This window comes from Pyxicephalus adspersus, chromosome Z, assembly GCF_032062135.1.
Source record: "Pyxicephalus adspersus chromosome Z, UCB_Pads_2.0, whole genome shotgun sequence".
In the NCBI taxonomy this organism is placed as follows: domain Eukaryota; kingdom Metazoa; phylum Chordata; class Amphibia; order Anura; family Pyxicephalidae; genus Pyxicephalus; species Pyxicephalus adspersus.
The window spans coordinates 10,368,725-10,394,859 of record NC_092871.1 but is presented as its reverse complement, the minus strand read 5'-3'; the positions used below and the strand labels follow the sequence as shown (position 1 = coordinate 10,394,859).

At 39.7% G+C, this 26,135-nt stretch overlaps 1 protein-coding gene across 1 annotated transcript; it reads left to right on the top strand.

Annotated features, from left to right (window-relative positions):
* The first annotated feature begins 225 nt into the window (after positions 1 to 225).
* On the top strand, positions 226 to 26,135 carry LOC140344124 (carnitine O-acetyltransferase-like). The gene is made up of 14 exons (XM_072431064.1): positions 226 to 381; positions 3,823 to 4,053; positions 8,370 to 8,488; positions 10,118 to 10,171; positions 11,876 to 12,041; positions 12,865 to 13,039; positions 13,768 to 13,946; positions 15,122 to 15,222; positions 16,553 to 16,681; positions 18,838 to 18,960; positions 19,047 to 19,182; positions 19,474 to 19,536; positions 24,411 to 24,548; positions 25,812 to 26,135. Exons 1-14 carry the CDS (start codon positions 337 to 339, stop codon positions 26,025 to 26,027), a joined length of 1,875 nt encoding a protein of 624 aa, XP_072287165.1. The 5' UTR covers positions 226 to 336; the 3' UTR covers positions 26,028 to 26,135.

The following is a 26,135-nucleotide window of genomic DNA, read 5'->3' as shown; positions in this document are numbered from 1 at the left end:
TATATATATATAATTAGTAAAACATTGAACTAGAGTTTTCCTGTTATATTATAACATGACAATGTATAGCATGGCAGCAGCAAAGAATCCTTAGAAGCCATGTTCTAAAAGATGGCAGGGATGCAGACAGGGTGGTACATTGCAGTCCATGCTCCTCCACACGTATATACAAACTCTGAACACATGCAACTCCACCCAGCAGCAGCAGGAAGTGTGGATGTGTCCCTCCCATGACACTCAGGCCCTTCCCTCCTCCAGCAACACTTCCAGGCGTTCCAGACTACCCCCAGGGGTAGCTTTACCTGTGACCAGGAGGGGAGGGGGGCAGCTGGCACCATGTTCCGAAATCTGATGTACTGCGCAACCCCCCTCAGGGCTACGGTGAGAATTCTGCTGAGTTTTCATCATGCTTTTTTTTTGTTCTTTAAACACCTGCAGAGCATTGCAACTTTTTTATTTCCATTCTGCTGGCTATGAAAAGGCAGAGCATTGCACATTTGCTGCGCCATGTCGTTTGGGCTTTAATGTGTGGCCTGGCATTCATCCGCCCTGGGGCGGTATAACAGCAGCTTGTGCAAAGTTTGGAGCAGCATTAGGCCCTAAGTAAATCCAGCAATTTATAGAGCAGTTGTGTATTCACTCCTAGCAACTAATCAGTCTGCAAGTCAGCAGACAACGCTGGAATCTGCTTGTTAAGGGTTACGCCACCCCATTACGAAATTATCTAGTAAACCTAAAAGGGGATAGAATCCCAAATTCATTTGCTGGCTAACATGCAGCTCCCATGTGCGGCAAGGCACCCTGGTATTTATAGTTCTACTGCAATGGGTCTGTTCCCTGGGATTTGTAGCTCCCACAGCCTTGTATGTTTGCTTTTTAAATGGCTTTCAAATTAGATAATTTTTGACCCATCGCCAGACAATGGCTCAAAAGGTTGATGATCCGCAATGATTTTTGGGTGCTAAAAGCAATCTAAACTTGCCTATTTGTTCCTCAAGAAAATCATTAATCTTCAAAATCTGCATAAAGAGTCAGAAAGAGTTTTTTTGTTAATAGGAAACCTTATACATAGTGGTGAACCTTAATTGGTAGGATTTCCAGCCTGGCAAGGAATGCTGCAACCTGTAGTTCATCAGCTGAGCAAGATCTCTGATTAACTGGCCAGCAGTCTTTTTCATTAGACTAACATCAACGGCTTAAATCCAATTCAAGCATTAACCTGTTAATATCCTTAACAATCTTCAAAAATCTTCAGCTGTCATTCAGAAACTTCCTGCTATGGAGGGACAGTGGTCGGCAAGTTGTGCTCCGGCATTGTCACACCCACCTCTTATGATCCTTGACATGGTCCCACCATGACTGTCATCAGCATGCCAGTCCAGAGCAATAATATGCTGCAAATGGTGAAGACTGGTAACAAAATTAAAAAAGTTAAATGTCCATAATAAACTAAAAATCACTCTGATCTACTTTAGGGTTAGGTTACACAAGCATCAGATTTGGAAGTGAAATTCAGTATGTGTATGGGTGCTGCTGAGTCGCTTTAGTTAGCTTTTCCATTGCTTATTGAGTTGCTTCCAGCTGCTCTAACTTTCTTGTGCACTTGTGTTGACTTGTATGGATAAAGCTACAGACACACGTCAAATAATCGTTACAGTTGTGCTCATCTTAGGTGAAAATGTGATATGTACAGTGGTCATTCAGCAGATTGATATGTACAGTGGTCATTCAGCAGATTGATGAAGGACCACTGTGCATTTATATGAAGAAGAGCACATTGGGGTGCTGCTTGTATTCCCTCCTCCCCTCTCTATAGAACAAAATGACGCTGTGTGTACAGCACTCGTGCATTCATCTGTCACTGAAAATGATCATGGAAAATGGTTTCCAGCGACAATCATTTAGTTGGTGCTGGTGGTGAGACAGCTCGCCGTTGATTGTTGGAATTTTATATACATGGCGATAATCTGCTATGTTTCTTAGTAGCTTTATCATGACCATACACTGCGAGAACCATTCAGCCCTCTGCATGAGGATTCTGAGGGAGTCTGGTAAAGAAAACAGAACATGATACAATGTCCCTGTAATTACAATGTTCAGTACAGTACTGTGCCCCCGCTGAGTGTGCAGAACACAGCAAAGCTACCTGGGAAAAATAAAAAACGCCCATGTGCCAACATTTACAAAGCAGCTGAACATCTGCAGCAAGTGCTGAGGTTTGGTCTAATCATAGATGTACCGGAATATCAATAATTTATTGTGCCAGATGTTATCATCTGAATCTTTTCAGTGTTTGCCACTTAGGCAGGGTACACACGTGCGATAATTGACGTTGGAAAGGATCTTTCACGATCCTTTCCAACGACTAAGGACTGCACGATGCATGAACAAGTGCTGTACATACAGTACCGTTCTGCTCTATGGAGAGGGGAGGGGGGGAAACGACAGAGCCGCACCCTGCTGTGCGCTCTTACCCTTCACTTCCATTACGATTGTTCGTCATCCATCGTCCGTGGATCCGCCAGGACGGTCGCTCAGACAATGGACGACAGGTGCTGTACACATGCCAGATTCTCATCTGATATCAGCCCTGAGCCGATTATCAGACGAGAAGCATTGGAGGTGTGTACGTAGCTTTATCCAGTTCATTCATTTATAAATCTGAACTACAAGTCTTCTATAGCATTATATTCTGAATAATACGTGGGGCCCTTGGTGATGTCAGTGGCCCCTTCCTTAAAAGAAATAAATATACAAAGGTTGATTTATGTCTCATAGGTGACTTGATAAAATGATCCTTCGATTGTTTTTGGCCTCCGAATGGACGCGTTGTTAAATTTTGTTCAAAAGTATGCATCATGTTGTGTGTGTATAAACAACTGAGCAAATCTAATCAAGGGTTTCGAACCATTGCAGCAACTTTAGCATGGTCTTGTGATTCACCCCATTCCACAACTAATGTATTCCGATATGGGTTTAAACAATCTGAGTTTCAATTGAACATCTGCTTCCATATAATATGGATCAGCCAATTCGGCTGCCAGACAAGGACAGCTGTCACTGACAGGTATAGTACAGCTCATAAAAATAATTCTTGACTGATCTGACCTGATTCAAACAACTCAAAACTGCTATTTAATGAACAGCTCTGCATAATATGTTGGTGCTATATAAATCCTATTTAATAATATCAATAATAATAAGTAGAAAGTAATAAACCTTACGGATGTTCTAAAATGTTCCCATACTAGTAACTTCCTGTCCTTCCTTTCTTCTAGATGTATACAGTAATCCAGCTGAAACTTTGTATAGGAGCTTTCTAAAAAAAAAGACCACAGCTGCTGTCTCTTCTTGTGTAGGATGAGCGGTCTTGTACCCACACCTTTCTGTAGTATTCTGTAGGAAGTCTCTAGTAGGTGGGTCTAATGGGTCCCTCCCACAGCTCTGTGCACCAGAATGATGATGTAATTGTCCTTTTTACTTGGTAACACCTAGGTTTGCAAAGTCATTTGGTGCATACATATTGGATTGTAAGCTTTGTGGCTATTGAGTAATTTATTTAGGTTATATATTATATTGCTAGGTACATTAGCCGACTTCACATATGCTGACTAATCCAATATAGTTTTTGAGAATACATTCAATGAGCAATTGTGCGGTGGATCTGTACCTGGATTTACCCACCTTTTCTGTGTAGTAGTGCACAGCTTTGTGAGACAATCAGCAAATAACTTGTATATGGATGAGGATATCTAGTGCACCTTAGTTCCTGACATTTTGATCGGTCCTATTTATTCTGTTCCTTTTCCTTTCCTCCGCCAGGTCTTCTTCAATTCTCTCCGCAGGTACAGCTCTCCCACTTCACTCCCACAACAGCCAGTTCCGGACCTGCGGAAAACTCTGACCCGCTACCTGCGCTCTCTCCAGCCTCTGGTCAGCGATGAGGAACTGGAAAGCACTCGGGAGCTTGTAGAGGACTTCATGAGGCCTGGAGGACAAGGAGAAGAGCTACAGAGGCAACTGTGCAGAAGAGCAGAGCGCACTGACAACTGGGTGAGACCTCAGAGGCTTACAACTTGGTGCACAAACAGGCCGATGTAACACTGGGTTTTCAATAGAGACGCTTGATTGACATCACAAAGTCTTTGCATTCTTTGTTAGAAGGGTATCACTAAATTTCTTCTATTTTAAAAGTCAGATTGTGTCTATCTTTTTGATTGTAATAATCTGCACAGCAGAATTTACCCTGGGAGAAGAAGCCAGTAACAAGATAATTATGAGTCTGCTTTGCAGAGTGCTGTTATTTCTACACATGCTTAGAAGAGAAGTAGGAGCAGAGGGATGACCTGCTGCTCTTTCATTGTCCAATCAGCAGGATGTGAGCCTACTTTTTCTTATAGTCCCCCACCAAAGATGCAAGTAGCAGTACCGTGATTTTAGGTAGAGAAGAGCAATAAACTGAACACATGGAAGATGCTTATAGTTGTATAAAGTAGAGGTGTGTGGGACATAGCACTAACTTAGATTTTATTATTTTTCACCCTTTTTTGTGTACACCCTTTATTATTTTGCATTCCATACATCATGACACTCTTTGTTTAAAATTGCATTAAAATTGGCTTTTAGGTTGATGTACATAAATGATAAAGAATATACACAGCTTTTTTTTTTTTTACCCCTGCAGAACCCTTGAAAGAATTTTCAGGTCTCAGGGAAGCCCTAATAAAATATTTTTGGCAGGTTAATAAGAAAAAAGCTTCCTAAATTGGTGGCCAGTGGAAAGAATGGTGGTGGATGGAATACCACCTTTATAGGGAAATAAAACATCATTGGAGTTATGCAGCTGGCTCTACCAACTGATGTTGGCTCCAGAGGTTTGCTGGCATCATCCAATGGGAGGTCAATCAGCCAAAGTTTGTGGAACCCCTAGCAAGCTCTGGAGGAAGCCTAGTTGGGAATGCCTGGTGTAGACATTTGTCGAGGAGGTTTTAAAGGTAAATTTCAGGAAAACAGACAAAAATTCACAGATGACATATCCTTGTAAGAACATTCTGCTCTGGATTTGCCATTCATGCATGTCTACCAGACAATACAACTGGGAGGGTGACACCAAATTTATATTGGGGACCAGTAAAGGAGCAGCTTTAGCTCATAATGGGATGATTGCACCTTTAGTATATACACAGATTAAAAATGATGATGTGTACCAGAGCGCAAATGCCTGGAATAAGTAGTGAGCAAAATAAGGGTGAGCAAGAAAATCAGATTTCCATAGTTGAGAATGACCTACTCTAAAATATTATTACAAAAATAAGCTGCAAACAAAGTGACAAGGAATATTTCAGAGGGCAGCCTGCCCTGGAAAAGCTTCTTACTTTTGCTGAGTGAGCCTTTTTCTTCCTCAATGACATTAATCTTTTGCTTTATTTGGGACAGCAGCTTTACTCCTCTTCACATGTTCATGCTCAGCACCTGTGTATGCAGCAGAAATAAAGAGAACCAGTGTTTACTTTTCTATATTTAATCATGTGCGAGGGGAAGCTTGATTTGTATTATATTTCTAGAACATGATCCTATATCAGGCTTTTTCAAGAAAATCAATGACAGTCTGGCGTTGTTGACTCTGAAAGCAGATATGGAGCCAAGCGTCTAAGATAAGCAAGCTACTGAAATCTGTGATTACCAATTGGATGACATATAAGGAAGATTTATGAAGCATTGCTGTGGGACCCTGTCAGGAATTAATTAGAAGCAGGATGTTAAGAAGGAATCCATAGATGAGTAAATAAAGGAAGAAAGGTGGGGTGATCTGAAAAAGATAAGGTGCTAGATAATATATTGTTGAAAATGAATGATTAATAAACCGGCTATTTTCTTCCCTGGAAATGAACTTTCATGATAGTTTCCAGCAACGAAAGAGTAACAAATGAAGGCCCGAGGGTTGTCACACAGCCCCATTCTGTTCTATAGAGAGTGGAAAGGGGAGAACAAGCAAGGGGCACCCCGCTGTGCTCTTCTCAATTGACGTGTACAGTAGTCGGTCTGTCTCCGTGGGATGTTCATGGATCCATCAGGTCAGATACATGAACAACATCAGGCCATTGTTGTACATATGTCAGATTCTCGTCCGAGATTAGCGTGACCATTCATAGTGGGTGATAATCATCTCACATTTGTATATAGGCTATGTGTTCAGAAATTGGCCTACAAATTATAAAGTTGATGATCTGCAATGATTCTTGGGTACCACAAGGCATTTAACTTTGTGAGCAGATTTTTCTAGACCGAGAACCATCAGACCACAGACCGTCCTGTCTACACATGTGTGGCTGATTTGTGTGATGGCTTTTTAAGAGGGGATTCCTTTCACTTTGGAGGGAATCCTCTTACTTCTAATTGGTAAAAAAACGTTCCCGAGTTATGCGAAAAAACAAACCATACAGGGTTGGCACCATATTCTGTCTTTACGAAAAACATAATAAACTTTGGCTATGATCACATTTGGAGAGTTCCAGACCTCCTCAAGTGCCTACTTATGATTTACATTGCTTCTCATTTTAGTAAATTATCGCTTGGAATTGGGTATAAAACCGTCACCCCCAGACAGGGCTGCAATATTGCTGCCATAGCTCCAGGCTTCAGCAAAGCTTTGTCTCTGAGGTCACAAGTGACCTTGTAGAGATGTTAGGGCCTGGAATTGAAATTGCAATGCATGATAATGCTGGGTAGGACATTATTCTTTTTTTGGGGGGGATGCCCACTGAAATTTAGGTTTACTCCTCCTAGAATATACCCTCGAAATTGGGAAATGTTTCCAATCTAAGCTCCCATATCTCTTTTAAATAGCATGCTAATAAACCAGATCTGTCAATGTTTGTGTTGATTTTCAGACGTAAGGGAAAATTCAGTTATCTGTATAATATTCTTCAGGGTAACTCAAATCCACCGCTGAGTAATGGCAGCATTAAAGGAAACCTCTGTAGGTGGAATAGTTTCCATACTGACCTCCTAAAATGCCCTTGATTTGGCTGTCCCAGGCTTTAATCCACTGAGCTCTAAACAAGCATGCAAATGCAAAAGTCAGAGTGTAACCACAACTTTTGATTTGCATGCTCATCCCTGGTCTGTGGCTGATGTTAAAGCTCCTGGATCAGCATGTTTTCCAGGCAACAAACATTTTCAAAAGAAGTAAGCAACAATGACTTTATTACTTTTTAGTCCAGGTTTGATTTGATGTTAAAAGCCAAAGTGGTTTTTTACATTGTTCATTAATATTTACCAACCTTGTGGTCTTGTTTCATTACAGTGGTATGTTAAATCCTTGAAATGATCACCTTCACAAACTTCAAACCCAGCTGAATTAATTGAAATAAAGATTAAGTCATACAAACATTCTAATACCAACTTTTATTTTTTATAGTTTTACCTTCAAATTTTTTATTAGCATTTGAACAGTGTCTAAAGTCCACTGAGCACCAAAGGTAATAGACACCAAAGTCTGACAACTCATATATTCTTTTATAGAGCAGTGATGTGGGATAACAAAAATTTCAAGTAAAAATGTTATTTTGGGTCACCCTATTTATTGTACAGTTCTGCGTAATATGTTGGCTCTATACAAATACTGTTTAGTAATAATAATTGTGAAGCAAAAAACTTTTAAAACTATATGGCAGTCAAAAGTCATGAGACTTCAGCTGGGCTTTAAAGTTTCACTAATTCATGTATAATTTGTGATATATATGAACACTGGTGCATAGAAAAAGATTCTACAGACCTCGGCCACCAAATGCATCTTTATTTTCGTATTTTATTTTTAATAGTAATTTAGCAAGAACAGATTATAGAAAGCATGATGGGAGTCTAGATAACACACATATGTCTGCTTAAAGGAATATACCAGTCATAAAGACACACACAATTTAGGGTTTGTGGAGACAGATGCCAAATATCCTAACTGGCGTATTGTGGTACCAAAGCCAAATATAGCCAAAGCTCCTGGAAGAACCCTATTACTAATAAACAGGATTTATATAGCGCCAACATATTACGCAGCGCTGTAAATAAATAGGGGTTACAAATGGCAGACATACACAGACAGTGACACAGGAGGAGGGGAGGACCCGGCCCCAAAGACCCTACATAAATAATGGCAGAATATACATAAATATAGAAAGAACATTTGTGCAGATAATATTGCTGGAACTAAGCACGGGACCCAAGCACTGCAAGGCCATAGTACTAGTCATTGCTCCACCATGGTATTAGGTAGCAGAATGTGGTCACCAGTTTTCATATATGTCTTGTTGATGTTCCATTCTATGCTCCCTTCTCATATCTGTCTAAACTTCGTATCTTTACTCATCTAGCTGACAGACTGGAGACAAGAATGTATTTATCTAGAGAACCACCTACCACTCCCTGTACATTCCAGCCCGGCTGTCATTCTCCCCCAGAGGGAATACAGAGACTGGAGGGGACAGCTGAGGTATCACTCTAACCTATATACTTTCAATATTCCTCCATTATGTAATTGTCAACTGACCGTCACATAACGCTAATACTTTCCACTCTATAGGTAGAACTAAACCCACCAATTTAGATTGAAATTTGTAGCTGTCAATGCCAGTGTGTCTATGCCAGCTCACAAATAAGCATTAAAGTTATCAGATGACTGGGATTATAGCTGGCCGGGTGCTTGATTATGCCAACGTTAGACCCAAATAAAAATTTAGACTTCTATTGAGCAAAGAAGACGCACTACCTCAATTTTCTAAAATCTAGTGGCTGCGTCCAATGTGTGCTGGTGGTGCAGGTTCCCATTGATTTGATATCATGCAATGGTTCCCATCATTACTTAAAGCTTGCTATACACATCACAGAATAATCTGATGTGCAAATATAACCCTCTTTAGATATCTTTCAGACCAGATTTAGACATAAACATAGGCTTTTGGGTTGCTCAAGCATTTATAATAGGGAGGAAAAACTATGAAAACCTATGGCACGGCTTCCACCAGGCTGCCAGTGTGTGCAAGTGCCCATGGGTTGGCTTTAGACAGGCAGATCATTTAGCACCTTTTTATTAATAAAATGATTTTTAGTTCCTGGGGAAACCCCTGCTAAAATCATTTTATTGGGTGTAAGTGGGGAAAAAGACTCAAAAATCGGTGGTCCCTTATGGTGTTGGCTAGACTAGCACATTTATAGACAACTAAGATCATCATTACAGTCATGCAACTGGCAGTCTTGCACCAAGTGGTGTTGGTCCCAGAACTTTGCAGGCATCATCAAAAAGGAGTAAATTGGTCACAGTTCAACAAACCCCTTCAAACCTTTAGAGAAGCCCTGGGGTTCTATGGGACTCTGTTGAGAATGGCTGCTCTAGACCGTTTTAAAGTCTGCCTGTAATTCATTTGCTAAGATCTGGGTACAACTGCAACCATATTTACCAACTTGGTAAAATATTGTGCAGTGAAACAATTATTCCTTTTCATGAGCAATAGAGGAAACACGTACAGTAAAAATATGGAGGCTGCCATTGTGTATTGTAGTGTCATGTTGATACAGAGGCTTCAATACTTTATAGGTCACTGACGCAGCACAAGCAATTTCAGGGTAAGGTCTGATGGCCTCATCTCCATTCCTGTTCCAGGTCTCCATATTCAAGATAATTTCCAAAATAACAGTCACGCAACAAGCTGCAAAAGACTTTTCAGAATGTTGTAAAATCTCAGTACTTGGCATCAATTGTGTCATATTGTGAACATTGGCAGTTATGACTTGAATATTGTTTTATTAAACTATTTCCACATATACCTATTTTCTTCTTTTATCCCAACATCATTCCAAAGTATGGAGATCACAGGGGATGTGAATTAGCAGAAACTAATTACTTTGGGATCTATTTTTATCTAATGAATTTGGGTTTGTTAGGAAAAGGTAATTAAAGTGGTTAATTTAGTGTAACATTTTACAAACAATACAATTATCAACCTGGTAGAGGAGAGCTCAGACCTTATATATTCCTGGTAATAGTATTTAAATTGTCCTCTTCAGCAGTTTTTCTTTTGGCTTTGAAGGTTCCCATATTATTGTCTCTTTTATATGATTTCAGATTTGCCTCTAAATTAATTTGCGGTGTTTTGGATTTCAAAGCCAAAATTGAAAGGTGAGTATAACTTCCAACATGACCTTCCTTGTGGTGTAATACTATCTATGCTGTATGTGCACATGAAAGGCTTTTATTTCAGACCTTGATTTGTTTTGAACTGATTCTGAATGTATTTATTTTTTATAATAATATTTATTGTGTATATTTGAATCAGGACTAAAAATATTTTATATAATTTATAAGAAAAAGGTTATGGGTAAATTGCATGCTAATTTTGACTCATCAGATGAAACCCAAGGCCCTTTTCACATGTTTTCCAAACTCTTATTGCCTTTTTCTCAGTGAAAAAAAACTTTTTTTACAGCCACCAATAGCTCAAGCTACATGGACACATATTTATGATTTGTGTCCAGTGACTGGTAAAAATCATCGAGGAGAACCGAAAATAAGAGGAACTGGTGAGCTACAAATGCATCCCTGCAAGCACTTCAGCTGTGCTTGTCATAAAGTTCACTGACATTATCTTAATCTGCATTATCCGTAATTCCCCCTGTAACTGTAATCTAGACATTTTAAATTGTAGTGTGTCCCATCATCCCTGCTTATTTCACTGGATTGGCCATACATAGACCCATGTTTCTATGTTTCTTGATATTTATAAAATGATAAGCATTGGCCAATTTTTTGTGCATTGTCAGTGATTGTACGCAAGGATTGATCAACCTAAAATTTTGCATGGCACGTATGACGATTGCAACATATGTGTATTTGATTTTAGTAATAAAACAAAAAGTCTTTCTAAACAGCCTGAAATTAGTGAATGCCTTCTATCAGACTGACAAATCCTGAAGTGAATTTGGAGCAGTTTCCTGCTGTTAGGAAAAGATGAGACCAGGTGACCATAGCCAACTGCTCCACTTCTGTTACTTTATGTACTACAGCTAACTTTGGACATAGGGCATGATGTGGAAATTATAATATAAATATATAAAACATAAATATATAATACAAAAAGTAAACACCAGGCAAATATACTTTATATTCATTATCACAAAATTACATGTGTTTTATACCAGCCTCTTGAAACCCCTGTACAGCAGAGTTTGGAGAGAGGGATATGTGGCACAGGGAAACAAATAGTCATGCTGAAGTTTAGGGAACTTAGTGGCAGAGAGATGAGCTCACCAGGCTTCTGATTTTTCCTTTACTGTCCATTTAGAGGCTGGGGAGGGACAGGACCCGTAAGGCTATGCTCACACTGATGATGAGGTTGTGGTGCATTTACCACTTACTCATGCCAAGGTACTGCTGCTTCTTGGGAGACTCTACAAGTAGCTTCTCCCCAGTGGCAATCCTATAAAGAATGAATAGGGGCGTCAGTGAGCAGTACTAATACCACTCACTGCCACAAGCTGTAAAAAGTGCAGACGCTGGTTCTTTATGAACCAGCATTGCAGTGTGAATGATTGACTAGGTGCCAGATGCAGGAAGCTGCATGGCATCTCCCAATCCTGAAGCAGCTCTGAACTTCTTAGTGTTCCTCAACTGTAGCAGAGGAAAGTCAGGTCTTCTGCTGTGCGGAAGAGCTGGGTAAATCTTTGGATGATCAGGATGGAAAAATACAAGATTTTGGCAGATAAAAAAATTCCTTTGCACACATTTTATTTGGGTTGTTTGCCTGGATTTTAGCTTTGGAGAATGCATAATAATACAAATTTACAATATGTAGGACTTACATTTGCCTTTTTTTTCATGGGACAGCCCTGGTGGTCTTGAAGAGCTGTGGCGAGGTCGCCCTCTGTGTCCGGATCAGTACCACAAATTCTTTGGCTCTTGCAGAGAGCCTGGTCATAAGAGAGATCGGGTCCTTCTGCATCCATCGAACAGAGCTCCATCTCATCGTGTGACTGTCTGTAAGAACTATCAGGTGACTCTCTTCCCATTGATACACTTGTGTACAACTCTATATGATTTAAATTAAAAATTACAGTGATATAAAAAATGGAAATGGTTACTGAAATGTGTCCCGAATGATCACTAGGGTCCCTCTAACCATTGCTTTAGATCAAGCTGTCCCCAGGAACAAAAGGTGAGTTATGTTATGTCCCCGGTATCCTTGGATATATGTAGATATCCTATTCACCTTTTCTTTAGGCTCCAGGTCCTTGTGTCATGTGATTAGTTTAATAAAAACAAATCTTGAGTGCTATAATAGAGGAATCATGCTGTTTGCATAATGTGCCGAACTACTTTCCAATTGCTAAACATAAACATAAAGCATACAACCATCTCTACTTTTATGTTTATGTTATCCAAACTATAAAGAGCCTTGTGATGACTTACCTGTTTACCCTATACAGTCCTTTTGGTGAATTTATTTGCAAATTTATAGAGGTGGACAGAGGATGGAAATGTGGAGAAGAATTAGTGATTACAGTTTGTACGATTGGCATCTTAGTGGTGCTCCATATAGCCCTGCTGCTCCAGGCAATTACCCATGGGTCCTGGGTGTTAAACACAGCCCCAACTATGTATTTCAATGCAAAGCAACTAATGGAGAGTGGCCCATAGAATAATGGGTATGACTTATCTTCAACCTTTAAAACAAAACTCAGTAATTATTATATAAATCAGAATCAGTAAAATCTAACCTTTATGTAATGTTGCCATCACACACATGCAGGATATATGAGTTTTGGTCTTTAATATCAACCCTTCTCCTGTCTCTCTTGTATCCTGGTCTACACCAGTTTTTTGAGCTTGATGTCTACAACAGCGATGGTTCCCCATTTACAGAAGACCAGATTCACCAGCAGATGCTCTTCCTTCGAGCACACTCCAAAAAAACCGACAAGGAGCCAGTTGGTGTGCTCACCACTGACCACAGGAATAGCTGGGGACGGGCATACAGTTCACTAATCCGTGGTAAGTGTCTCCTGAGTAAATATAGGATGACAACAGCTCTTCCAACAAAAAGGATAAAAAAAATGTCTATTGGGGCCGCTGTCAATGATCTTTTGTTCGCTATTGTTAGAACTAATTTGCTCTCTCTTCAAGCAAAGGGAAATGCAAAGGCAGATTCCTGGTCAGAAGCAAGTCAAATACACCCTTGAAGGTGATGAGATGGAAGCATGTTGAACTGATCTTAAAAGCAAGCTGAATACATCCATGTTGGCGTGCTCTATATGCCCATTGATACATCCATTACTCAATTTAACTAGTTACATCCTTTCTTTTATTCTAATCAGTATTAGAAAAATAATGCAGAAATCTGATTGGTTGGTCATGAAGAAAAAAGTCAACAGCTGATCAATCCTAACCAAGACATTTTTTTTTATTTTGGTTCTTGAGTGTTCAACTGATCATGGCATGATTGGCGTTGCTGGTAAATAATAATCAAAAACACAAAATTGTGTACAAACAGCCAAGCAAATCCAATGCGGAGCTCCCATATGTTGCAGCATCCCCAGCTAAGTCCTGATGTTCATACAATCCCCGATCCCATTGACCAGGAAGGCAGAATATTATTTTTTATATTATTTTGGGGCTGACAACAGAGCTGATTGGTAAATTGATAAGTCCAAAATTTGCAGCTGACCTGCTTGTGTCTAATAGGATAACTTGAATCCACAATGTTTTGTTTTTATCTTCAGACCGTCTGAACAGGGAGTCCGTTCGGAGCATCCAGCGCAGTTTGTTCACAGTTTGTCTGGACGCCACTGCGCTAAAGTACTCTGAAGATCTGTACAGTAGTCGTACAGCCGCGCAAATGCTACATGGAGGAGGGAGCCATGCCAACAGCGGCAATCGCTGGTTTGACAAAACGCTGCAGGTATGTTTATCTGTGCCCTCTGTGTCCTTCCCTGTAGAGATGGACGCTCTGAGCATCTAGCAACTTGCTTCAGTTGCACTATTGCAATAGTTTGCTGCACTTTCCTGTTCATCATTCCTGTTTCCAATGTCTGATTATATAACTTTGTTCCAAACCATATAGGTTTATATAATTTATACAGTCTAGTTTAAGTATTCAGTGATTACCATCTATTAACCCACAAGTGTTATTTAGGCTGGGAATTTTTAGTAAAGCAGTTATTCCCAGTGATTTCATGTCCAAGCTGTTCATTTTAATGTGTGTTGGGCAAAACAAGCGCAAGCTCCAGGTCTGATGGTATCACAGCTTAATTCTAGTATCACATCATAAGAGGAGGTCACATATTCCCCCGTACCCAAAACCACTGAGCTATGGCGGAGAATTCGGTAAGGCTTTGACAAGACTCCCCGAATGGGCAAAGTGACAGGACTTCTAACCGCATTTATTAAAAAATGATATATTTTAGACAGGCTGGCACTTTTTTTTTTTTTTTTTTTTTCTAAGCATCCTTATTCAACAGTTAACAGAAGTTAACTGGCAGTTAACAGAACAATGCCATAGACTTTAACTTTGAGTCATATGGAAGTAAACGCCAAAATCTCACTGGTTAAGGTGGCCACGCTTGTATCTGTATGATCACTTGAGACTAAAATATTTGTGCATAGTCCATAGAGTCTCTATTTGATCAACTTGGTGGATCTTTGAATCAATTCGGAGACTAGCAAGTGGAATGGCATTGCCAGAATTTTATTAGTTCTTTCTGAATGATGTATGACAAACAACAGATTACAATAAGTACCAAATAAATGTTTGCTTTATTGATAGTAATTATATTTTTGGTTAATGGCATATGTGTTGCACTATGGAGTATTTCTGACATTGTTTTCAATCGCATATCCCTAGATCCACCATAAATTGATACTGATAGAAATTTTATGGACACTTCTACTACCATGTAGCCATTATCAGGTTGGCTTGCACAGGTTTATAAAAAAAAAAAAGGCCATATACCTCTTTTTCACCTCTCTTCCTCTCCTACTAATATCTCACAGTTTCACTCCCAACTACTAACTCCTTGCAGCACCCTTTACCTTCCTAAGCACGGTGCACAATGACACTGAGTATGACTCCTGCAGTTCGTGGTGGGAGAAGACGGAACATGCGGTCTCATATATGACCAAGCAACAGCTGATGCCTCTGCAGTCCTGAGGATGCTGCGCCATGTTTTAGACTACTGGTATGTGAGTAGTATGTATCCCTACACTGATAAATAATTGTCTATGGGAGCTGTTTTACTTGACAAATGGGGTGAAAAGCACACTGGAGATCTGGCTTTTCTTTGCAGCAGTACTATTGATACAGTTAGGTCACTTCCTTGCTTCCAGCCTGTACCTGTACTGTGCGGGATCAGCAGCAGTTATCTTCTACGTCCTCCTATCAACATGTTCGTTGAAAATAAAGTTCAATATGTGTGTGTGTATATGTGTATGTGTGTGTGTGTGTATATATATGTATGTATATATATATATATATATATATATATATATATATATATATATATATGCGCAAGCAGCTTCTTCCAGTTCTTTCTCTCAGTCTGTTTGCTGAGACAGGGAATTATAAGAATCCAGTACCAAGTCAAATTCAACAACATATATATATATGGTTTTTCATGCATGCCTACCCTAAATTATGAGGTTTTCATATATCAGCCTAAAGTTCAGATTTAAAAGGAAATGTTTTGACGTAGGCAGCATGCTGCTATGTTCATTCTGCTTGCATCTGACATTTGATTTGAGCTGTCATTTGAGCTGCTTATATTCTGCATTTGGGATTTATTTCCATTCATCATTGCTGTTTCCAGTGTCAGATTATATAAATTTGTTCCAGGCCAAATCGCTTTATATAATGTATACAGTCTAATAATTAGTTTACAGTCCCATTGATGCAGGCCCAAACAGACATCAGTGAAACCGGAAACACCAGAACTAAAGCTACACCCAAATTATCAGCTTATAATATACCAGTAAACCAATATGATCATAAAATGTGTAAAAGACTAAAAACTTAATAAAAATTCATTAAAAAGGTTACCGAAGATCATACCACAAAATTACTTTTTATGAACAGTGGAATAGAACTCAGAGCAGGCACTCAAAATTCTGAGATACCTAAATATAGAAATAGTATATTATCATCTCTCCAGTGTGCTTTTACTGTGTGGCTCCAATTACAATATTTATAGATTGCAGCCCTGTTCCATAGTTAATACGAAGCCCATTGCACAATACCCAACACTTTATCTGTGGAGTGGAGCACTCGAAGTCCAGGATTTCCTGGGAATACTCCAAATTCTTGGAAGTGTTGTGTCTTGTGAGCATCTGGTGGAGTTATTCAGTGCTACTACCGGGATCTGCATTTTCAGTTTATTATAGTGCATGTATATCCAAAACTTTTTTTTTGTTGCCTTGGAAAGGCCCCAACTTGTATGCATGTGTATGCTTCAATGTACTGTGTTTTGACATGTATTTATGTTTTGATTCATTTTAACTTTAATCCTCTTTAAGTTCCCAGGGTCCCAGTCTGATGCCTCCTCGTACACCCATCACCAGAGTCCCTCCCCCGAGGAAGCTGTACTTCAATTTCCCCCCAGAAACCAAACAGCATGTAGAGCAGGCCAAGCAGAACCTAGACATGTGAGTGGGTGGCGTTTATTTTCTAATTTTGGGGGGTGTCTACAAGTTACGGTAAAATATATTAGGTCACTTCATATGCTTATTGTAAATAATCATTCTGCATTAGTTTTCTAATGATAATCCTGTCAGTACCCTGATTTCTGACCTGGAATGACAATGCTCACTTACTATATTGTGTATATAGGGAGAAGTAGCATGGTTATAGTATTACAGGACTACAAAACCCTTTGTCCTGTCTTCACCTCTATACCATAGGGTGGGGGTGTGAACTGTAAATAATGTATCTGATAACTTTCTGTGATCTATGCTTGTGCTGCCTGCTATCAGCTCACACGATTTCCTGGTAGTTTTTGCACACAGATATAGGAAAACGCTTTCAATGGTGTATATAACAGAAGATTTAATCCAATTGCCTGACTCCCCCACCCCCCACAGAATTTTAATTCTCTTGGAGATATTAGGGGTAAATTGAGCTTGCCTTGGTTCTTGGCTCAGCTCCTGTCTGTGTTGGAGTTTTGGGTATCCCTTCTCTACCTGTTAATTTTTGACTATGGCACTTAGCCAGCCTTGAAACTTTAGCCAACAAAGTCCTCAGAAAATCTTTTTAGTTCACTTCTTCATGATCCACTAAAAAAACACAAAGGGGATATAAAGCTAACAATTTATTCCTAATTGTGAATCTTTCACCCACTCCCATAGCACTCCTCAGCCAAGCAAATTAGGGTTTCAGTGGCTGGCTGTGCCACCAAAAGCATTTTGTTGGTATCCGAAGACACCCAACAATGGCTTTCAGCTCTGCAGCACAAACACAATGAAACCTTCACATAATCAGGACCCGGTCAAGGCACATTTTGCTGCCCATACAACACCAAACAGACACAGAGTCTTTGTTCCCATACAAAATGTTTTGTTTTTTTTGTTGTTGTTTAGCAATATTATAAATTACAAAGCACAAGGACCTGGTTTTTGGATACAGCTTACTAATTTAAATGGAAAAGGTTTTAATGTTTTAGATATAAGGATAAGAAATTGGTTTCTTTATAACTTATCAACAAGTGGTAATATTTTTATTAACACTCTTCCTATGTATGGATTTGTAATATATATGTACATGAGGGAAAAGTTATAGCAGCCTATTATGTGGTTGGGCTGTTTTGAGCAAAATAGAGTAACTGTAGTTGGCACCTGAAAACTTTAGGTGTATTCTTTAAATTTCAATTATCCAAACAGGAACATTTTTAAAGAATAAGCTTGTAAAAATGTGAAATTTAAACACAAAATGCCTGTAAATAAACAGGATAAGGTGTTTCTACAAATAATATATTTGAGTCCTATTATTTTCACCGTACCTGCCATCCCCTGCAGCTCGTTTTTCACTGCAGTGGACACTAAAGTCATCTGTTTAAGGAACCTGGCAAAGTCATGCTGTCACTTTTTTGATTATATGATGATCCATGTTCTGGTCTGACAGTTCTGTGATGGGTCTAGGCACCGTTGTAGGGTAGCTGTTCACATGTTTCCCATACCTGGACGTGCTTGGTAATCTCCCTGGTGGTGAAGGAAGAAAACACTGCAAGAAATAGATTGTAGGGTGAGTATATGGGATTGAAGGAATGTTTTTTCAGATATACGGTCACTTAGCTTTGTATTGGGCTTTGGGCGTGTGTCAATGGAATCCATTGACCTGAGTAACCCCTCGGGATCTCTCGGGATAAATTTTGCCTGGCATAGTTTTTGGCTCAGCTCCAGTCCATGTTGGAAGTAAGTTGTATGGTAAGTATATAGGGGTTGGAGGGATGCCATTTTTAGATATACTGTCACAATGGGCTTTGGGCTTGTGTCAATGCCATCCATTATAGATTTGTGATGCTTCAGGACTCCTTCAGAGTTCTTTGACTTGCAGTGCATTTGACTTGCCGTTGATGACTTTCTGACCTGCATTAATCTGCTTCAAGCAGGGTTTAGTTAACCATAGACTTGTTTCAGAATGCATAACCCTTTGAAAGAGAGTAATAACCCTGGAAGGCAGCTAGATACATAAACTATTTTAATATAAAGGAAACAACCCTTTAAGTCTGGTTAATAGGAGACATATTAGAAAACAAAGTTCTTGTTGTGTAGCACCCCTAACACTTGTTTTTTCCCATTCTACACAGTCTTGTGAATGACTTGGACATCTGCTGTTTTACCTTTACTGAGTTTGGAAAGCGTTTCCCACAAAAGCACAATCTTAGTCCTGGGGCTTTTCTACAGATTTGCCTACAATTAGCCTACTACAGGTAAGGAAAATGAGTGAGACTGTGTGTTCTGTTGTAGCAAGTGGCCATCGGCCAGTCTGACTTGATATTTCTCCCCTTTTATGCAGGTTACATGGCTCTCTATGTGCCACATGTGAGGTGGTTTCACTCCGAGCATTCCATCGGGGAAGATCAGATGTTGTGCGCTGTACCTCCCCCGAGGCTCTGGAATTTGTGCAAGCTGCTGATGATACAAGCAAATCGGTAGCTCATGGGTTGGGGAATTTATTGAAAGTATTGGATCCTCAGGGGTGGAGTTAGTTAACAGAATACTTCTCTCTCTACTATATGTAGATTTGCTTGTGTTAATTACAGCTCTGACTTCAAAGCGCACAAACTAGAGAAAATGCAGGCCATCCGCTCAGTAAGAGCCTGAAATAATACATTGATCATTTATTTTATATTAATAGGTTGCGTTTTTATGAATGTCAACAAAGATTGCATGAAAGTTTTGTATTTTTTTTTCCTGGTGTTATTTTGCACTCTCTGTTTCAGGCAGAAGAGAAGCTGGTTCTAATGCTAAGAGCTATACAGAGTCACCAAACAGCTAGAGAGCAGGTAGGACATGTTCTGGATTTATTATGTATGACATTTATAATCAAAGATGCTTGAGATGAAGTGACTTCTAGATAAGGCCTCTTTCTGTTACTTTGGAACTTAATTTTTTTCTCTTCAACTCTTTTCTTTGTTTTTCTTGTCCAACACATTGCAGTCATATCTTTTGTAGAGCTGCTTTTAGGGTAAAAAATGCCAGAGACCCCCCACCTTCTCCAAGCTTCTTTTCAGAGAACGGGAAGGAATGCAGGGAGTTGGAAATCTGTGCATTTGAGGTCACCCCTTTATTTATTTTTTTCCCTTGGCCTCATTTTTGTCTAAACCTGTTCCTCTCCCTTAGTAAAGAATACATTTACCCAACTATAAATTTTGTTTTATAAACAAATCTGCCTAGGGGACACATTGTTACATGCATTAAGAGTGCATTTCCGAATGAATTATTAAAGCAAAACTAAAATTGGCTATAGCACGGATGTTCATTGGTCATTATGTATATCTAAATCTTGTGGGTGACTTCTGTCACTGACAACAGCCAGATATTCTGGAGTTACAATATCTACTCCATTCCCTGCAAGTTAAGAACATGTATGTGTGAACTGTGCAAGCTCAATAGGCAAAAAATGCTCAAAAAATGGCTATAGGTAAATAAATATTTTTGGTTTAAAACTTTAAAGGAATTCTTACACAAGTCTGTTCTTTCTGGTTACAGAAGGGATCATTGAATATAGGGTAAAACAACAAACTACATTAACAGTGGAGCTATGCAGAACTGACTTGTGGCCCCTGTGAGGGCTCTTGTTGGATGAGGAGCTCTTGAACAGCTGCACGCTTTGCACCTCCCTCTGTCCCCCATGTACATTAATAATGTTTTGAATTGTATGCATTTTTTAGTATTCAAACAACATTTTTAACATAAATCTGTTAACTAAACTTTTGCTTTTACAAATTTTATATGCTGAGACTTAGGCTGTGTACACATGTGCAATTATTGTTGTTGGAAAGGATCTTTCATGATCCTTTCCAACCACTAACAACTGCACGATGCATGAACGAGCGCTCTACATACAGCACCGTTCTGCTCTATGGAGAGGGGGGAACGACGGAGCGGCACCCTGCTGCGCTCTCTCCCCTTCAATTTTATTACGATTTTTTGGCATCTATCGTCCGTGGATCCACCAGGACAGTCGTTCAGACGATGGACGTCGAGCTCTGTACACACACAAAATTCTAGTCCTATATCAGCCATGAGCCGACTATCAGACGAGAACTATTGCACGTGTGTACCCAGCCTTAGTACCGTGTTTCCCCGAAAATAAGACCTACCCCGAAAGTAAGACCTAGCACTATTTTGTAAACCTGCCCTAATATAAGACCTACCCCGAAAATAGGACCTAGGAGAAAAAGAAAATAAAAGCATACATACCGGTAAATTAAAAAAGTACTCACCGAGACAGCTCCAGATATCTGATCCTGCGTGTGTGTCCTTTATGCTGGCTGCAGCGTGTGTGTCTTTGATGCTGGCTGCAGCCTGTGTGTCTTTGATGCTGGCTGCAGGGCGTGTCTATTCCTGAGCCAAACTGAAAGTAAAAAGCCTGCACACGTGCCCCCGCGATTCTGAACAAGGAAGCAAGCTGCTGATCCCTGCCCTAACGGAGATCCCTGCACTTAATTACGGGTAAGTGATCAGAAGGGGACAATGGAGTCAATGGAATAGAGTGATCAGAAGGGGACAATCATTTCATAGTGATCAGAAGGGGACAATCATTTCATAGTGATCAGAAGGGGACAGTCAATGGCATAGAGTGATCAGAAGGGGACAATCAATGGCATAGAGTGATCAGAAGGGGATAATCAATGGCATAGAGTGATCAGAAGGGGAATTTGAACGGCACATGAGTGATCAGAAGGGGACAATCAATGGAACATGAGTGATCATGAGTGACTTTCAGCAACAAATGTGTACTGTAGTCTTCTTCATGGAAAAATAAGACATCCCCTGAAAATAAGACCTAGTGTGTTTTTGGGAGCCAAAAAAAATATAAGACAGTGTCTTATTTTCGGGGAAACACGGTAGTTCCACATTGATAGGACAGTAGAAGAGAACCTCCTTATAGAACAGACCTCCTTATCTTGATTTGACAATGGACAGCAAGGTTAAACTCTGGAAGCTGTTCCCAAAACAATGCAGGCAGAGGACAAAGAACTAGCATTGCCTGTGGTCACCCTGGAGCTGATCTTTTCTCTCTTGGGTACTTACTGTGCATTGTGTCTGTGTGGAAGCAGCCACCTTGGTAGAGGCAGGTCTTTGCTTTCTCATTTTGGAGTCTCCAGCAAAGAGAACATTCAGCAGTACAGTAGTGACATCACCAAGTCTGACTCCAAATCTCCAGCAATCAATAGCAGTGGCGTTATACATCTGCAGATATACACCTTTAAGGCTGTAGGTACAAGAGTGACAAGGCATCCTCGCATTAACGGAAGTGCTCTGATTTTTCAAGATAAATTCTGGACAAAAGGAACATTGCTACTCAGACACTGTTAATATTTCTACATGCACAAGGGGAGAGGTATTTACTTACAGACCGATAGAGCATGGAAATGCCAGCAAAGTGTCAAATCCTGAGCCATTCCACCCACAATGCAGTTGTGGAAGTTCTGGAAATTTCTTGTGAATTGTTTCTGTTATTTTTAGCAGGAAGATAATAATTCTGTACACCCACTTTTCTGTAATTGTTTTTTTTCTGCTACCATAACTGTCATCTTTCTACTATTGTCATCGCTCTCGGTTTCACATACCACTTTGGATGATGGTGTTTTTGCTTGATTTCAGTATCACATTGGTTCCCAGCAGGTGGAGCTGCTAATTTTTCCATATTCTAGTACTCTTTCTGTTTGAATTTTGCAGCATGCACAGCCTCAAAGAGCCGCTGTGATCCAAAATATTTAATTTTATTAACTGTATACAGGTTATACATAAACTGATTTAGTGACATGACCAGGAAGGGTAATATCGTTCTTACCCCAAGTTGTTTTCCCAATTTCAGTGCCTACACTTTAGGTTCAGGTAATGTGAGAATAGGGAATTGAATTGTTCTTAGCACAAACAACGTCATTTTGCCTCGCATGGATATAGTGTCTATATTTAATTTACAACGTTGCGTAATATGTTGGCGCTATATAAATCCTGTTTATTAATAAATAGACTGCAAGGATTTTATTATGCAAGGACAGTGGAGAGTGTTCTAGAGAATGTAATGTACAATGCAAATTAATAATATTATGGAAAGGAAAACTGTATTAGGCACTTTATATACTTGATTGTTCTGTGCTGTTACCTGAAATAGCTCTTCCCCCTGACCGCCACTCTAATGTACTGTCAGCTGTGAATATAGAAATTATAGCAGGGGTTCCTTGAAAAAGTGAAAGTTCTTTCAATGGTTCCCCCATGTTAAAATGGTTGGGAAACGCTGCTAAGGGTGATGATCAGAGGCTGCAGAGACTACAGGTCACAGTCAACAACTGATGAGACTGCTAGAGATCACAGAATGAAATGGTTATATACTGGATGTAGTTTATTAGGTTTATTAGTACTGTATTATTATTTTTTTTCATTAAATGATTTCTTATGGTTGCCACATAGTGGCTGTATATGGCATTGCACTGCAGTGAGCTAATAACTATAATAAAGTTTCTCTTTGTGTACATGGTATATTCTGAATATTAGATTTACTGTTTTAGGTTATAATATAACAGCATGATTATTTTATCAGTCAAATGTGGTTGGAATTTTGCAGTCTATTGAAAAGACAAGGCAGGGAGCTGTGTTGTCCAAGCACATTGGAATCTGTAATTCTGCAAAGCTGGATAACAAAAATATGTGTGCGTATGTGATCAGAGAAAGTGCATTAGAAGTTTCATGTCTGGCAGTATGGGCCAAGCAGCAGGCAGATAATCTACACAAGGGTGAGCAATGCAAGGAAAAAACATTGATAGAATGAAAAAAGAGGAGAGAGCAAAAAGATGAAAATGGAGATAGGAAAGACAATAAAACACATGAGCACTAATTACTGTGGTGCGTTACCCTAGACATGGTACCCAGAAGCTCTCTACGTCTTTTAGGACCTAATTATGCTTTCAGTAAATGATCATCTCTGAATGCACAACACATTAAACCTGGAGGATTATGGTATACAAAGGGCACAGAATCAGCAAAATAGATGGCTGGCTAATGGAAAAATGTTGTTTTTCCCCAATTAATTTCTAGTTCTGCTGTGATGTGTATATGGTAAGGTCAGAAGTCATACAGCATGATTTCAGCCTTATATTATTAGTTCAGGTTGGTCAGATAATAGTGATGCTCCCGATATTGCAGACCCAATTCCTAAAGGAACATTTCCTGCACCTTGCTTATTCAGGAAATATGCTATCAAGGTACCATGGACCCAATTCCCAAAGAACATTTCCAGCACCTTTCTGATTCAAGGAGTAAAGCTATCAAGCTATTGCAGATCCAGGTCCTAAAGAACCATTCCCTGCACCTTGCTGATTCCAGGATTTAATTTATCAAGGTAGCATGGACCCTATTCACAAAGAAACATTCCCAACACTTTCCTCATTTGAGGAATTTCACTTCTAAGGTAGCATGGACCCAATTCCCAAAGTTTCATTTCCTGCACTTAGCCAATTCTTGGAATTATTCCATTAAGGTGACGAAGACTTAATTCCAAGAAAAAGGAACATTTTCTGCACCTAGCTAATTCAAGGCTAATATATAGGGCAAAACTAAGAAAATATGTGACAAGTATCTGTATGTATAGCATAATTGCCTGCCTATGTATATACTGCTGGAGTAATTACCAATATAACTGTTTTTACAGGTGTTACAGGGGCAGTCAGTGGATGGCGCTATTTTGGCCTTGAAGATGTTGTGTATCTCCTCTGGGCTGGCCCTCCCGTCACTCCTAATGGATACATCATATGCTGTGTCTTCCCACTGGAAGCTCTTCACAGGACAGGTGTGCATGAGACAAATAGTTCTGAATAGAAATGTTGCGTTAGAACAATGGCCTAAAATGTGAATATAGTTGTATTAGAAAGGTAAATAGGACAGATTCTGCCCCAGGCTCTTTTTAGTGCTGCTCACATGAACAAAAAGCAAATCATTTTATCCTGCTGGAGAAAGTTTTGATGGCCTGATTCTTCGTTTAGATGAAATCTCATGACAATGTTCTCTATTTAATTTCCATGTTCTCACCCAGTGCCATTTACTGAGCTGGTAAAACATGGTCCTGGAAGAGGAAGGCTGTGATGAGGATTCATGTAATGGAAGCAGTATTGTAAAGTAATATGTAGGTGCATGATAAACATTGCTGCAGTGACACGATGGGCAGTTGAAGGGTTTTCAGGTAAAGTGTACCTGTGCTTTGCTTATACAGAACTTTAGTGCCAGCAGCTGCTTTACTTGCCTACCTGTAACTCTCCAGGAGCTCTGTTCACACGGACGAGAAGACACTCAGTCATGACTTGGAGCTTACACAGGGTTATGAAGTCTCTCAGCTCCTCCATGTGACTGCACTGGGTGCCTAGGCAGCCAATCACCCTCCTATTGTGTGTTAATTCCCCCACCTCCTAGATTGTAAGCTCCTTGGGGCAGGGTCTTCTCCTCCTGTGTCACTGTCTGTATTGGTCTTTCATTTGAAACCCCTATTGTATAATGTACAGCGCTGCATAATATGTTGGCGCTATATAAATCCTGTTTGTTAATAATAATAATAATAATAATAATAATAATCACCAAGGGCTAGACCTGCAACATAGGAGATTTTTGTCACACTTCCCATATGTGGAAGCAGTTTTCTTTGCTCTTATCAACCATACATAGTAAGTATATTTTTCTGCAGGGGTCACCATTAAAGTGAACCTGTAGCTTTGCCCTGTATGCTCATACCTAGGAGGTCATTTTAAAAACCCATGTATGCTTTATTGTGTTCTTCTGCTTTCAGGTAAGCTTTACCCAATGTTATCCCCCCCTTCCTTATTTTCAATTGGTCAATGTTGCAACCTGTGCTGGTCAGTAAGAATGTTGGATTTGGGGTTTAGCACCAAACTGGGCAGATTTAATTAGCAGGATTACGACTTAACAAGAATTTAGGTAAAAAAAGGTGGTCACAGCCAAGGTATTCTGGGTGTCATATTTAGGAATGCCATATTAGAACCCCCCTCCCTCATAGTGTGACAGGTGGTTGAGTACACATGTGTTCTTTTTGTCTGTTCCCTAGGTTGCCTCTCCCATGGACTGTGTGATGTGTTACGGACCTCTCGTCCCTGATGGTTATAGCGTCTGTTTCGCCCCTTCTCAAGACACCATCACCGTGTGCGTCTCGGCCTTTGATTGCTGTCAGGAGACCGATGCTCAGAAGCTGTTAGACAGTCTTAATGTCGCATTGCAGGACATGCACTCCTTCATTGTGCAGTGTCGATCTGGAGAGGAATAAATCTGGGTTATTTCTTTTGGTTACCAAGATACTGGAATAAGCCTGGTTGCCTGTCTTATTAATTTATGAACATGTTTCCCAATAAAATAATAATAAGAAAAATTACAA

What these genes read in the sequence shown, in the direction of transcription:
- LOC140344124 (XM_072431064.1), top strand. Translation starts at nt 337, where the DNA reads ATGTTCCGAAATCTGATGTACTGCGCAACCCCCCTCAGGGCTACG. An exon ending in ATACAGTTCACTAATCCGTG is followed by an intron (nt 13,040 to 13,767) that starts GTAAGTGTCTCC and finishes TTTTATCTTCAG; the next exon opens with ACCGTCTGAACAGGGAGTCC. An exon ending in CGCCATGTTTTAGACTACTG is followed by an intron (nt 15,223 to 16,552) that starts GTATGTGAGTAG and finishes ATCCTCTTTAAG; the next exon opens with TTCCCAGGGTCCCAGTCTGA.